This window comes from Molothrus ater, chromosome 33 (genome assembly GCF_012460135.2).
Source record: "Molothrus ater isolate BHLD 08-10-18 breed brown headed cowbird chromosome 33, BPBGC_Mater_1.1, whole genome shotgun sequence".
In the NCBI taxonomy this organism is placed as follows: Eukaryota; Metazoa; Chordata; class Aves; order Passeriformes; family Icteridae; genus Molothrus; species Molothrus ater.
In genome coordinates, this window is record NC_071660.1 from 722,900 (window position 1) to 737,445 (window position 14,546).

At 62.7% G+C, this 14,546-nt stretch overlaps 1 protein-coding gene across 4 annotated transcripts; it reads left to right on the plus strand.

Annotated features, from left to right (window-relative positions):
* Positions 1-6,184: 6,184 nt before the first annotated feature.
* On the plus strand, positions 6,185-13,338 carry LOC118700764 (class I histocompatibility antigen, F10 alpha chain-like). Of its 4 annotated transcripts, none has more exons than XM_036405353.1 (8): positions 6,185-6,266; positions 10,789-11,052; positions 11,321-11,596; positions 11,906-12,178; positions 12,264-12,368; positions 12,467-12,502; positions 12,622-12,654; positions 13,084-13,338. In XM_036405353.1, the coding sequence occupies exons 1-8, from the start codon at positions 6,191-6,193 to the stop codon at positions 13,095-13,097; spliced, it is 1,077 nt and encodes a 358-aa protein (XP_036261246.1). In that variant the 5' UTR covers positions 6,185-6,190; the 3' UTR covers positions 13,098-13,338. The 4 variants fall into 4 exon arrangements, with proteins under 4 accessions (XP_036261246.1, XP_054374072.1, XP_036261245.1 ...); XM_036405352.1 differs by lacking the exon at positions 6,185-6,266 and adding an exon at positions 8,956-9,106; XM_054518097.1 differs by lacking the exons at positions 12,622-12,654; positions 13,084-13,338 and having other exon boundaries at positions 12,264-12,586.
* The last annotated feature ends 1,208 nt before the right edge of the window (positions 13,339-14,546 follow it).

Consider the following 14,546-nt stretch of genomic DNA (forward strand, 5'->3'; position numbering starts at 1 on the left):
CCCGCCTGAGCCCCCTGCCGCCCCCGAGGCCCGCAGCGAGCCCCGAGCCCCCGCACAACCCAGCGCGGCTCCCACCTGCGCTGCGGCCGCCTCCCAGATCCGCCGCCGCCTCACCGGTGGGTCCCGGTCACCCCCTGGATAATCCCGGTCACTCCCAGTATGTTCAGAATCACTCACGGTAGGATCGCAGTTGCCCCCAACACGGTCCCAGTGGTCCCAGTCATGCCCTGTATGGTTCCTTTCACTCTCAGTCCCTCTCAGTAAGAGCCCAGTGGGGCCCCCGGTCACTTCAGTATGAGCCCAGTCACACCTTACCCGATGCCATTTGCCCCTGCTGTGGTCCCAGTTGCTCCCAGTATAAGTCCAGTCACCTCCAGTACGATCCCAGTTACTCCCAGACACTCCCAGTACTATGCCAGTCACTCCAAGTGTGACCCCATCAGTCCCAGTATGATCCCAGTATGACCCCAGCATGGGCCAGCTGCTCCCAGTATGATCCCAGGTGCTCCCTGCATTATTCCAGTTTCTCCTCTTCACCCCTACTACAGACCTGATCATTGCCAGTATGATTCCAGTCAGTCCCAGGATGATCCAAACCATTCCCAGTCCCTCCCAGTACATCTCAATTGTCCCCTGCATGCTCCCAGTTGCTCCCAGTAGCCCCCAGTGTGGTCCCAGTATATCCCAGTATGATCCCTGGTGCCCCAGTTCTGCTTCCAGTGGGTTCTTTTCCCAGTCTGTCCCAGTCCTTCCCCAGCAGCTGCTGCCGTTTCCCAGATTCTGCCCCCCCCACCCCATTCGCAGGCATTGGGACCCCCCTGCACCCCCTTATCCTGCACCAACACCCCCTGCACCCCCTTTCCCGGGTATCCTCCTCTCCCAGCCCCTGGATCCCCGGTTTCCGGGACCCCGGGGACCCCCGGGCCCCCATTCCCGGCCAGCCCGGGGCACCTCAGCCCCAGCCTCCCTTTGCTGGGAAGCCCGGCCTGGGCACGGGGCTCTGCGGCCGCTCTGGGATTTATGATCCCCCAGAAGAAAGGGAGAGAACAGCAGAGGGAGGGAGAGAAGGAGATTGGGAATCAGGGATCGGCTCCCAGCGCCCAGCCCTGCTCCGCCGGGGGTGGGACCCGCACCCGCAGGAAAAATTGGCTCCGCTGCTCCCGCTGCTTGCCCGGCTTTGGGCCGAGCCCAGCGGGGTCCGGGCAGAGTTTGAGCGCAGGGCCGGGAGTTCAGCACAGCCCGGCCCGGGGGTCCCGCAGGGCGCGGCCCTGGAGGGTCCCAGACGGATCCCCGAGGGATCCAGAGGGGTGCCAGGAGGGGATCCAGGTGAATTCCCTGGAATTCGCCCTTTTCCCCTCCCCCTTTTCCCCTCCCCCGCGCTCCCTCGGGCACTTTCGCTTTCGCGTCTCTCCAGCTGCGCCACAGCCGCGATCGGAGTCGGCTGCGATGGCTCCAGCGCTGGGGCTGGGGGTGCTCTGGGGGCTCCTGGGGCTCCTGGGGAACCCAGGGTGTGCGACCAAAGGTGAGCGGGACCCCCCGAAACCGGGACCCCCCCGAACCGCAATTCCCGGGCACCGGTAACTCTCTAAACTTCCATTTCCGGGCACCGAGCACCCTCTAAACCTCCATTCCCGGGCAGGGAACCCCGCTGAACCCCCATTTTGGGTCCTGTGACCCCCCTCAATCACCTTCTCCACCACCGGGACCCCCCTGTACGCCTTTATCTGGAACCGGGACCTCCCTGTACCCCCATTTATGAGCAGGAAAACCCCCCTGAACCCGCGTTCCTGAGCACGCGGACCCCCTTGAGCGCCCATTTCTGGCCACCCAGACCCCCTGTGCCCCCTTTGGCAGCACCGGGACCCCCTTGTTCGCCCTCATCTGGCACCAGAACCCCCTGAACCCCCATTTCTGGTCACGGGAGCCCCCGGAACCCCCATTTTGGGGCACCGGGAACCCCTTGAACCCGGAATTCCGGGAAGGAAACTCCCCCTGAACCCGCATTCCTCGGCACGAAAACCCTCTGAACCCCAATTTTTGGGCGCCGGGACCCCCCTGCCCCCCCAATTCGGGACTGGGATCCCCCCGCCCCCCCGTCAGTGCTCTGGGACCCCCTGCACCCCCATTCCCGGCCATCCCGCCCTTCCCAGACCCCAGACCCGCCCCTTTCCTTGGCTTTTGGACCCTCAGATCTCCCAAATTTCTGAAATTTCTGCGTCCCTCCAGTTCTCCATTCCCGGCGCTTCCTGGAAGGGGTTCAGGGGCTCCCGGAGGGTCTCCCGGGGGTCCCAGCGAGGATCCAGTGGGATCCAGATGAATTTCCTGGAATTCCCCTTTTCCCCGTCTCACTTTCCCTTCTCCCAAGCTGCGTCCCCGGGATCCGCCCGCCTCTCCCAGCCCCAGAGCCCCCTTTCCGTGACCCAGGGACCCCCTGGAGCTCCATTCCTGCCTCTCCCAGCTCCCAGACCCCACTGCCCTCAACACCGGGGACCCCTGGACCCCCTTTGGTGGGCACAGGGACCCCCTGGATCCCCCAGCCCGCCTCTCCCAGTCCTTTCCTTGAACCTTGGACCCTTCCCGGTTCTCCCGGTTCCGCTTCCCAGCCCTTGGACGCCCCCAGACCCCCCAATCTCTGCGTGCCCCCAGTTCTCCACCCCCTGTGCGTCCTGCGGGGATGTCCTGGCAGGTCCCGGGGGGGTTCAGGGGAATTCCCAGGGTTTGCTCTGTCCCCTCTCCCTCCCCGCGCTGCCCCGGTCACTTTCGCGTCTCCCCAGCTGCGGCACCGGGACCCGCCCGGGGACCGGGGACTGCCCCGGCACCGGGACCCCCCTGAACCGCAATTCCTGGGCATGGGGACCCCCGAACTTCCATTTCCGGGCGAACCCCCCTTCCTGGGCACAGAGACCGCCTTGAACGCTAATTTCGGGGCACCGGGACCCCCCTGTGCCCCCTTCCTCAGCCCCGATAACCCCTGCACACCTTATCTGGAGCCTGGAGCTCCCTGAACCAGGATTCCTGGGCACAGAAGCTCTCCTGAACCCCCATTTATGGGCACCGGGATCCCCCTGAACCCCCATTCCCGAACACAGAAACCCCACTCAATTCCCATTTCTTGGCACTGGGATCCACTGCATCCCCTTATGTGGCATCAGGATCCCCCGAACCTCAATTTCTGGGCACTGGAACAGCCCCTAGCCTCATTATTTAGGCAGCAGGACCCCTTTAACTCGGGAACCTGGAAAGGGAACCCCCCTGACCCCCCATTCCTTGGCACCGGGACCCCAGTGCATCCCCTTATCCGGCACCGGGACTCCCCTGAACCCCGATTCCTGGGCACCAGGACTTCTCTGAGCCCCCCGTTCCTGTGAACGAGGACACCCTGCCCCCTCCTTCCTCAGATCTGGATCCCAGCCAGGCCATTATCTGGCACTGGGACCCCCCTGAACCCCCATTCCGCTGCACCAGGACCCTCGTGCACCCCAATATCCGGGAAGAGAACCCTCCCAAACCCTCCATTCTCAGGCACAGGGACCCCCCTGCACCCCCTTGTCCAGCTTAAATGCCCCCCCCCCGCACCCCATTTTCCCAGCCCTCCCCCTCTCAGACACCCCAGCCCCCGCTTTTCCTTGACCGCGGCACCCCCTGGACCCCCACTCCTGCCTTCCCCAGCCCCCACCCACCACCTTCCTCAACACCGGGGGCCCGTGCACCCCCTTTCCTGGGCACAGGGACCCCTTGGAACTTCCATTGTCCTCAGCCCCCTTTCCTTGACCCGGGACCCCCTGAACCTCCGTCCCTGGGCATGGGGACCCCCCTGCACCCCTGATCCGGGACTGGGACCCCCTCCTGGACCTCCCTCACGTGTTCTGGGACCCCCTGCACCCCTCCCCGGCCCTCCCGCCGTTCCCAGACCGCAGACCCGCCCTTTTCCTTCACCTTTGCACCCCCAGATCTCCCAAATTTCCCGATCCCCTCAGTTCTCCACTCCCGGCACTTTCTTAAGGGGGTCCCAGGGGGTTCCAGGTGGTTCTCCGAGGGCTCCAGGGTGCTCGCAGCGGGGATCCAGAGGGATCCTGAGGGATTCTCTGGAATTCCCCCTCCCCCTCCCCGCCCTCCTCGGTCCCTTTCGCTTCCGCGTCCCAACCGGCGAGACCGGGATCTGCCCGGCGCCTGGTGATGTCACTGACAGCTCGGGCTGCCATTGGCGGGCAGGAAATAGCAGCGCCAATGGCGGGGCCGGAGGCGGTTCTGGGGGCGGGGCCAGTGTTGGGGCGGGGCCAGGGCTGTGGGCGGGGCCGCAGCGGAGCAGCGCCATGGCTCCAGCGCTGGCTCTGGGGCTGCTCTTGGGGCTCCTGGGGAACCCGGGGGGCGCGACCAAAGGTGAGTGGGAACCCCGAAACCGGGAACCGCCTGAACTTCCATTTCCGGGCACCGGGACCCCCCTGAACTTCTATTCCCGGGCACGGGAACCCCCCATAGCCCCATTTTGGGTCCTGTGACCCCCCTCCATCCCCTTCCCCAGCACCGGGACCCCCCTGTGCCCCCTCATCTGGCACCGGGACCCCCCTGTACCCCCATTCCTGGGCAGGGAACCCCCCCTGAACCGCCATTCCCGGGCATGAGAATCCACTGAGCCCCCATTCCTGAGCACGAGGACGCCTTGAGCGCCCATTTCGTGACACTGGGGACCCACTTGAACCCCGAATTCCGGGTAGAGAATCCCCTGAACCCCCATTCCTGGGCACTGGGACACCCCTGAATCTCCATTTCCGGGCACCGGGACCCCCCTGTGCCCCCTTTGGCCGCACCGGGACCCCCTTGTTGACCCTCATCTGGCACCAGGACCCCCTGAACCCCCATTTCTGGTCACCGGCGGCCCTGGAACCCCCATTTTTGTGCACCGGGACGCCCCTGCCCTCCCTAATTCGGCACTAGGATCCCCCCGCACCCCCGTCAGTGCTCTGGGACTCCCTGCAACCCCATTCCCGGCGATCCCGCTCTTCCCAGACCCCAGCCCCGCCCTTTTCCTCGGCTTTTGTACCCTCAGATCTCCTAAATTTCTGCGTCCCCCCCAGTTCTCCATTCCCGGCGCTTCCTGGAAGGGGGTCCAGGGGTTCCCGGAGGTTCCCCTGGGGTCCCGGGGGGTCTCAGCGAGGATCCAGAGGGATCCAGATGAATTCCCTGGAATTCCCCTTTTCCCCGTCTCACTTTCCCTTCTCCCAAGCTGCGTCCCCGGGATCCGCCCGCCTCTCCCAGCCCCAGAGCCACCTTTCCGTGACCCAGGGACCCCCTGGAGCCCCATTCCTGCCTTTCCCAGCTCCCAGACCCCACTGCCCTCAGCACCGGGGACCCCTGGACCCCCTTTGGTGGGCACAGGGACCCCCTGGATCCCCCATCCCGCCTCTCCCAGTCCCTTCCTGGAACCTTGGACCCTTCCCGGCTCTCCTGGTTCTGCTTCCTGATCCTTGGACATTCCCAGGCAGTCCAGGAGGGTCCGTGGGTGGTTATGGAGGTTCCAGGAGGGATTCTGGGCTCTAAGACTGCCCTGAATTTCCAGTCCTGGGTACTGGGATCCCCCTGCACCCCCTTATCCTGTACCAACACCCCCTGCACCCCCTTTCCCGGGTATCCTCCTCTCCCAGCCCCTGGATCCCCGGTTTCCGGGACCCCGGGGACCCCCGGGCCCCCATTCCCGGCCAGCCCGGGCACCTCAGCCCCAGCCTCCCTTTGCTGGGAAACCCGGCCTGGGCACGGGGCTCTGCGGCCGCTCTGGGATTTATGATCCCCCAGAAGAAAGGGAGAGAACAGCAGAGGGAGGGAGAGAAGGAGATTGGGAATCAGGGATCGGGTCCCAGCGCCCAGCCCTGCTCCGCCGGGGGTGGGACCCGCACCCGCAGGAAAAATTGGCTCCGCTGCTCCCGATGCTTGCCCGGCTTTGGGCCGAGCCCAGCGGGGTCCGGGCAGAGTTTGAGCGCAGGGCCGGGAGTTCAGCACAGCCCGGCCCGGGGGTCCCGCAGGGCGCGGCCCTGGAGGGTCCCAGACGGATCCCCGAGGGATCCAGAGGGGTGCCAGGAGGGGATCCAGGTGAATTCCCTGGAATTCGCCCTTTTCCCCTCCCCCGCGCTCCCTCGGGCACTTTCGCTTTCGCGTCTCTCCAGCTGCGCCACAGCCGCGATCGGGGTCGGCTGCGATGGCTCCAGCGCTGGGGCTGGGGGTGCTCTGGGGGCTCCTGGGGCTCTTGGGGAACCCAGGGTGTGCGACCAAAGGTGAGCGGGACCCCCCGAAACCGGGAACCCCCTGAACCGCAATTCCCGGGCACCGGTAACTCTCTGAACTTCCATTTCCGGGCACCGAGCACCCTCTAAACCTCCATTCCCGGGCAGGGAACCCCGCTGAACCCCCATTTTGGGTCCTGTGACCCCCCTCAATCACCTTCTTCACCACCGGGACCCCCCTGTACGCCTTTATCTGGAACCGGGACCCCCCTGTACCCCCCATTTCTGAGCAGGAAAACCCCCCTGAACCCCCGTTCCTGAGCACGCGGACCCCCTTGAGCGCCCATTTCTGGCCACCCAGACCCCCCTGTGCCCCCTTTGGCAGCACCGGGACCCCCTTGTTCGCCCTCATCTGGCACCAGGACCCCCTGAACCCCCATTTCTGGTCACGGGAGCCCCCGGAACCCCCATTTTCGGGCACCAGGAACCCCTTGAACCCCGAATTCCGGGAAGGAAACTCCCCCTGAACCCGCATTCCTCGGCACGAAAACCCTCTGAACCCCAATTTTTGAGCACCGGGATCCCCCTGCCCCCCCTAATTCGGGACTGGGATCCCCCCGCCCCCCCGTCAGTGCTCTGGGACCCCCTGCACCCCCATTCCCGGCCATCCCGCCCTTCCCAGACCCCAGACCCGCCCTTTTCCTCGGCTTTTGCACCCCCAGATCTCCCAAATTTCTGCGTCCCCCCCGTTCTCCATTCCCGGCGCTTCCTGGAAGGGGTTCCAGGGGTTCCCCGAGGGTCCCCCGGGGGTCCCAGCGAGGATCCAGTGGGATCCAGATGAATTTCCTGGAATTCCCCTTTTCCCCGTCTCGCTTTCGCGTCTCCCAAGCTGCGTCCCCGGGATCCGCCCGCCTCTCCCAGCCCCAGAGCCCCCTTTCCGTGCCCCAGGGACCCCCTGGAGCCCCATTCCTGCCTCTCCCAGCTCCCAGACCCCACTGCCCTCAACACCGAGGACCCCTGGACCCCCTTTGGTGGGCACAGGGACCCCCTGGATCCCCCAGCCCGCCTCTCCCAGTCCTTTCCTTGAACCTTGGACCCTTCCCGGTTCTCCCGGTTCCGCTTCCCAGCCCTTGGACGCCCCCAGACCCCCCAATCTCTGCGTGCCCCCAGTTCTCCACCCCCTGTGCGTCCTGCGGGGATGTCCTGGCAGGTCCCGGGGGGGTTCAGGGGAATTCCCAGGGTTTGCTCTGTCCCCTCTCCCTCCCCGCGCTGCCCCGGTCACTTTCGCGTCTCTCAAGCTGCGGCACCGGGACCCGCCCGGGGACCGGGGACTGCCCCGGCACCGGGACCCCCCTGAACCGCAATTCCTGGGCACGGGGACCCCCGAACTTCCATTTCCGGGCGAACCCCCCTTCCTGGGCACAGAGACCGCCTTGAACGCTAATTTCGGGGCACCGGGACCCCCCTGTGCCCCCTTCCTCAGCCCCGATAACCCCTACACCCCTTATCTGGAGCCTGGAGCTCCCTGAACCGGGATTCCTGGGCACAGAAGCTCTCCTGAACCCCCATTTATGGGCACCGGGATCCCCCTGAACCCCCATTCCCGAACACAGAAACCCCACTCAATTCCCATTTCTTGGCACTGGGATCCACTGCATCCACTTATGTGGCATCAGGATCCCCCGAACCTCAATTTCTGGGCACTGGAACAGCCCCTAGCCTCATTTTTTAGGCAGCAGGACCCCTTTAACTCGGGAACCTGGAAAGGGAACCCCCCTGACCCCCCATTCCTTGGCACCGGGACCCCAGTGCATCCCCTTATCCGGCACCGGGACTCCCCTGAACCCCGATTCCTGGGCACCAGGACTTCTCTGAGCCCCCCATTCCTGTGAACGAGGACACCCTGCCCCCCCTTCCTCAGCTCTGGATCCCAGCCAGGCCATTATCTGGCACTGGGACCCCCCTGAACCCCCATTCCGCTGCACCAGGACCCTCGTGCACCCCAATATCCGGGAAGAGAACCCTCCCAAACCCTCCATTCTCAGGCACAGGGACCCCCCTGCACCCCCTTGTCCAGCTTAAATGCCCCCCCCCGCACCCCCTTTTCCCAGCCCTCCCCCTCTCAGACACCCCAGCCCCCGCTTTTCCTTGACCGCGGCACCCCCTGGACCCCCACTCCTGCCTTCCCCAGCCCCCACCCACCACCTTCCTCAACACCGGGGGCCCGTGCACCCCCTTTCCTGGGCACAGGGACCCCTTGGAACTTCCATTGTCCTCAGCCCCCTTTCCTTGACCCGGGACCCCCTGAACCTCCGTCCCTGGGCATGGGGACCCCCCTGCACCCCTGATCCGGGACTGGGACCCCTCCTGGACCCCCCCTCACGCGTTCTGGGACCCCCTGCACCCCTCCCCGGCCCTCCCGCCGTTCCCAGACCGCAGACCCGCCCTTTTCCTTCACCTTTGCACCCCAGATCTCCCAAATTTCCGGGTCCCCCCAGTTCTCCACTCCCGGCACTTTCTTAAAGGGGGTCCCAGGGCGTTCCAGGTGCTTCTCAGAGGGCTCCAGGGCGGTCGCAGAGGGGATCCAGAGGGATCCTGAGGGATTCTCTGGAATTCCCCCGTCTCCTCCTTCTCCCCGCCCTCCTCGGTCCCTTTCGCTTCCGCGTCCCAACCTGCGAGACCGGGATCTGCCCGGCGACCGGTGACGTCACTGACAGATCGGGCTGCCATTGGCGGGCAGGAAATAGCGGCGCCAATGGCGGGGCCGGAGGCGGCTCTGCGGGCGGGGCCAGGGCTGTGGGCGGGGCCGCAGCGGAGCAGCGCCATGGCTCCAGCGCTGGCTCTGGGGCTGCTCTTGGGGCTCCTGGGAGACCCGGGGGGCGCGACCAAAGGTGAGTGGGAAACCCGGAACCGGGAACCGCCTGAACTTCCATTTCCGGGCACCGGGACCCCCCTGAACTTCTATTCCCGGGCACGGGAACCCCCCATAGCCCCATTTTGGGTCCTGTGACGCCTCTCCATTCCCTTCCCCAGCACCGGGACCCCCCTGTACTCCCTTATCTGGCACCGGGACCCCCCTGTACCCCCATTCCTGGGCAGGTAAACCTCCCTGAACCGCCATTCCCAGGCATGAGAATCCACTGAGCCCCCATTCCTGAGCACGGGGACCCCTTGAGCGCCCATTTCGTGACACTGGGGACCCACTTGAACCCCGAATTCCGGGTAGAGAATCCCCTGAACCCCCATTCCTGGGCACTGGGACACCCCTGAATCTCCATTTCCGGGCACCGGGACCCCCCTGTACCCCCTTTGGCCGCACCGGGACCCCCTTGTTGACCCTCATCTGGCACCAGGACCCCCTGAACCCCCATTTCTGGTCACCGGCGGCCCCGGAACTCCCTTTTTCGGGCACTGGGACCCCCCCCGGCGGGGGGATCCCCTGTCCCCCCTAATTCGGGACTGGGATTCCCCGCACCCCCGGCAGTGCTCTGGGACCCCCTGCACCCCCATTCCCGGCCATCCCGCCCATCCCAGACCCCAGCCCCGCCCTTTTCCTCGGCTTTTGCACCCCCAGATCACCCAAATTTCTGCGTCCCCCCCGTTCTCCATTCCTGGAGCTTCCTGGAAGGGGTTCCAGGGGTCCCCAGAGGGTCTCCCGGGGGTCCCGGGGGGTCTCAGCGAGGATCCAGTGGGATCCAGATGAATTCCCTGGAATTCCCCTTTTCCCCGTCTTGCTTTCCCTTCTCCAAAGCTGCGTCCCCGGGATCCGCCCGCCTCTCCCAGCCCCAGAGCCCCCTTTCCGTGACCCAGGGAACCCCTGGAGCCCCATTCCTGCCTTTCCCAGCTCCCAGACCCCACTGCCCTCAACACCGGGGACCCCTGGACCCCCTTTGGTGGGCACAGGGACCCCCTGGATCCCCCATCCCGCCTCTCCCAGTCCCTTCCTGGAACCTTGGACCCTTCCCGGCTCTCCTGGTTCTGCTTCCTGATCCTTGGACATTCCCAGGCAGTCCAGGAGGGTCCGTGGGTGGTTGTGGAGGTTCCAGGAGGAATTCTGGGCTCTAAGACTGCCCTGAATTTCCAGTCCTCGGTACTGGGATCCCCCTGCACCCCCTTATCCAGCACCAATCCACCCCTGCACCCCCTTTTCCCTCTGTCCTGCCTTCCCCCGTCCCCAGACCCCTCTTTTCCTTGTCCCTGAGACCCCCTGGACCCCCATTCCTGCTTTTCTCAGTCCCCAGCCTCCCCTTTCTTCTCCATCAAGGACCCTCAAGATTTCTATTCCCAGGTCCTCCCACCTTGTGACCCCTTTCCTGGGCACAAGGATCCCCTGGAGCCCCCATCCCACCTCTCCCAGTCCCTGTATCCCCTTTTCCATAACCCTGGAACCCCCTGAGCCCCCATTCCTGGACACCAGGACCCCCTGCAGGCCCTTTCCTGTCCATCCCACCTCTCCCACCCTGCACACCCTTTCCTTGGCCCCAGGATCCCCAAACCCCTTCCCAGCTCTCCCAGTTCCCCTTTCATTGATCCATGATCTCCTCAGCCCCCCCAAATCTCTGTGTCCCCCCAGTTCTCCACTCCCTGCATTACCTGAGTGTGGCAGTGTCAGAGCCCAGCCCGGGGATCCCCCAGTTCATGTCCATTGGGTACCTGGATGGGATCCCCTTCGCGCGCTACGACAGCGAGCGGGGCCGGGCAGAGCCGCTGACACAGTGGATGAAGGATGGAGTCGAGCCGGAATATTGGGAGAGTGAGACCCAGATCAATGTGAGGAACCAGCACATCAGTGCCAGGGACCTGGAGACACTGCGGGAGCGATACAACCAGAGCAGGGGTGAGTGGGGGGAGCTGTGGGGCTGGGATGGGATCAGTGGGGACAGGTTGGGATCCATGGGGTTGAGTTGTAGATCCATGGGGCTGGGATGGGATCTGTGGATTTGGGATTGGATCCATGGAGCTGGGATTTGGATCCATGGGGCTGGGATGTGGATTCATGGGGCTCCAAGGGGCTGGGATGAGGCTCTGTGGGTCTCCATCAGACTCTGGGGCTCTGTGGGGCTGGGAGACAATTCCATGGGTCTCTGTGGGTGCAATCCCCCCAGGTCTCCATACAAACTTGCGAGTTTATGGCTGTGACCTCCTGTCCGATGGGAGTGTTCGTGGATCTGAGCGGCACAGCTACGATGGACGGGATTTCATCTCCTTTGACCTGGGATCCAGGAGATGGGTGGCGGCCGACAGCGCTGCTGAGATCACCAGGAGGCGCTGGGAAGAGGAAGGGACCATGGCTGAGGCACAGACGAATTACCTGAACCACATCTGCCCCGAATGGCTCCAGAAATACGTCGGGTACGGGCAGAAGGAGCTGGAGCGCAAAGGTGGGAGCAGAATTCCTGTGGGGGTTTGGGATTTGGGAATGGAGGGCTTGGGAACACAATAATTCCTGTGGGGATTCCATGGGTAGATCTCACCCCCATGCCATTCCTATGAAATTCCATGATCAGATTTCACTCCCATCCCATTCCCATGGAATTTCATGGGCAGATCTTGCCCCCATCCCATTCCCATGGAATTCCATGGTCAGATCTCCCCTCCATCCCACTCCAGTGGGAATTCCATGGTCAGATCTCGCCCCAGTCCCATTCCCATGGATTTCCATGGATGTCTATCACCATTATCCATTCCAGAGCCCCCTGATGTCCACGTGTCCGGAAGAGAGGAACACGGGATGCTGATCCTGTCCTGCCACGCGTACGGATTCTACCCCAACACCATCACAGTCAGCTGGATGAAGGAGGGTGAAACCTTGGATCAGGAGACGGAGTGGGGCGGGATCGTTCCCAACAGCGACGGCACCTTCCACACCTGGGCCAGGATCGAGGCGCTGCCGGAGGAGCAGGAGCAGTACCGGTGCAGGGTGGAGCATCCCGGAATGCCAGAGCCCGGGATCTTCGCTTGGGGTGAGGCTGGGAATGTGGGGATTGGTAATTAGGAATTCCTAAATGGGGATTCCCCTTCCCCTTCTCACTATCCCTCGTTTCCCAGAGCCGACATCTGGCGGGAATCTCTCCATGGTGGTCTCTGTGTCCGTCATCGCTGCCATCCTCATCCTCATCTTCATCGGATTCGGCGTCTGGAAGCTCCAATCCGGTAACACATGGGATGGGGGTCGGGAAGGGACACGGATCCACCCAGCACCGTTCTGGGAATCCTGTGACACCGATGCTGATCCCACTTTGTTTCCACAGGGAGGAGGGACAGGAATGGATACAACCCAGCAGCCGGTGAGTTCCAATGGTGGATCCAGCTCTGGATCCCCTCTGTGCGGATCCCAGGATGGATCCTGGGGTTAATCCCAGTGTGTGATCCATGCTGGAATCTCATGGATCTTCTCTTTCTGCAGGAAAAGATGTGGGAACCAATGGCTTGAGCACAGGTACAGAGCAGGATCAGGGTGGGATTCCAGAGAGGGATCAGGGCAGGATGGATGGACTGGGATCAGGGAGGGATTCTGGATCAGGGCAGGGTCCAGAGTGGAATCGGGTGGGATTGTAGAGTGGGATTGGAGCTGGGTTCTGGAGCAGGATCAGGTGAGATGGAATGGAGCAGGATCCGGTTCGGGTTCCAGAGAATGACTGGGGCAGTATGGATTGGATGGAATGGGGTGGGATAGATGGAGCAGGGTTGGGACAGAGTGGATGGACTGGGAACAGGTGGGATGTATGGAGCAGGATTGCAGCAGGATTGGGGTGGGGTCAGGTGGGATTCTGGAGCAGTTCCTGCTCTCCATGGGCTCCAGCCAGGTCCATCCTGTGGAATGGGGACAGGGACAGGGTGACACCGTGACCCTCTCTCATCCTGGCAGTAATCACCGCCTGAGCAATCCATGGAGCTGGATCCTGCCCCTTCCCTCTTCCCAGGAAAGCTGAGAGCTGCCAGCAGAGCTCATCCTGCTGTTCCCACCCACCCCACAGCTCTTGCTAACAGATCCATTTCCTGTTTTCCAATGTTTTAAAGGCAAGAACCACAAATATTCACAATGCTTCACTTTTGGTGTGAAATTATCCTGCTTTGGGCAATAAATCCTGCTTGGGGTAATAAATCCGGGTTCCCTCCTCCAGTGTCTGGCAGTTCATCTCTGGGAGCCAGGAATGGGAATGGGGTCACTGGGACAGAGATGGAGACACTGGGAGCAGGGATGGGGACACGAGGAACTGGGATAGGGGAAGCAAAAGCAGGATGGGGACACCAGGACTGGGATGAGGATGCCAGGAGCAGGATGGGGACACCAGGAGCAGGATGGGGACACAAGGAGCAGGATGGGGACTTGCCAGCCATGCTCCATCCCCCGGGATTCATTTCCCACTCCATGTCCCATGTCCAAGGTGTCCCCAGGAGGGTTTGGCCACATTGGGCTCCTGGAGGGGCAGTGCGATGGGGGGAGGGGTCAGGCCAGGCCTCATTGTCCCCAGTGGTCCTTGAGTGTCCCAAAATCAGGGCTCAGGATCTCAGAGAGGTTCTCTGGCCATGACCACAGCCATGACACGAGCACGAGATGGCCATGAGATGAGAATGACCATGAGTGACACAGCCCTGAGATGACCCTGACCATGGGATGACCATGACTGTGAGCATGACACAACCACAACCCTGACCATGAGATGATTTGGACCAAGAGATGATCATTGATTGGCCATGGCACAACTGTGGCCTTGAGGTGACCATGAAGTGACAATGACATGATCATGAGATGACCATTACAGTGAGATGACCCTGAGCATGAGATGATGGTGATCAGGAAATGATCATGACCATGTGAAGGCCATGAGATGGTTGTGACCGTGAGATGATCACCACCATATGTCCCAACCACAGCTGAGAGATGACCATGATAAGATTGTGGCAAATGAGTTGAATGTGAGATGATCATAAAATGACCATGACAATGCAATGACCATGACCGTGACCATGACACAACCAGGACCATGGGATGACCATTACAATGAGATGACCATGAGCATGAGATGATTGTGACCAAGAGATGACCATGAGATGATCGGAACACACCATGGCCATGTGTGATCATGGTCATGACACGACTGTGAGATGACCATTATAGTGAGATAACCATGAGAATACGGTGATGGTCATCAGGAAATGACCATCACCCTGAGATGGCCATGAGATGATCGTGACCATGACACAACCATGATCATAAGATGACCACTACAGTGAGATACAACTGTGACCATGAGATCACCGTGACCATGAGATTATAGTGACCAAGACATGACCAGCACCACAATGCAACCATGGCCATGTGGCGAT

Excerpts from the sequence above, each read along its gene's own strand:
- LOC118700764 (XM_054518096.1), top strand. The coding sequence starts at position 8,971 with ATGGCGGGGCCGGAGGCGGCTCTGCGGGCGGGGCCAGGGCTGTGGGCG. Across the intron at positions 11,053-11,320 it reads GCGATACAACCAGAGCAGGG|GTCTCCATACAAACTTGCGA; the intron begins GTGAGTGGGGGG and ends CAATCCCCCCAG. Across the intron at positions 11,597-11,905 it reads GAAGGAGCTGGAGCGCAAAG|AGCCCCCTGATGTCCACGTG; the intron begins GTGGGAGCAGAA and ends TATCCATTCCAG.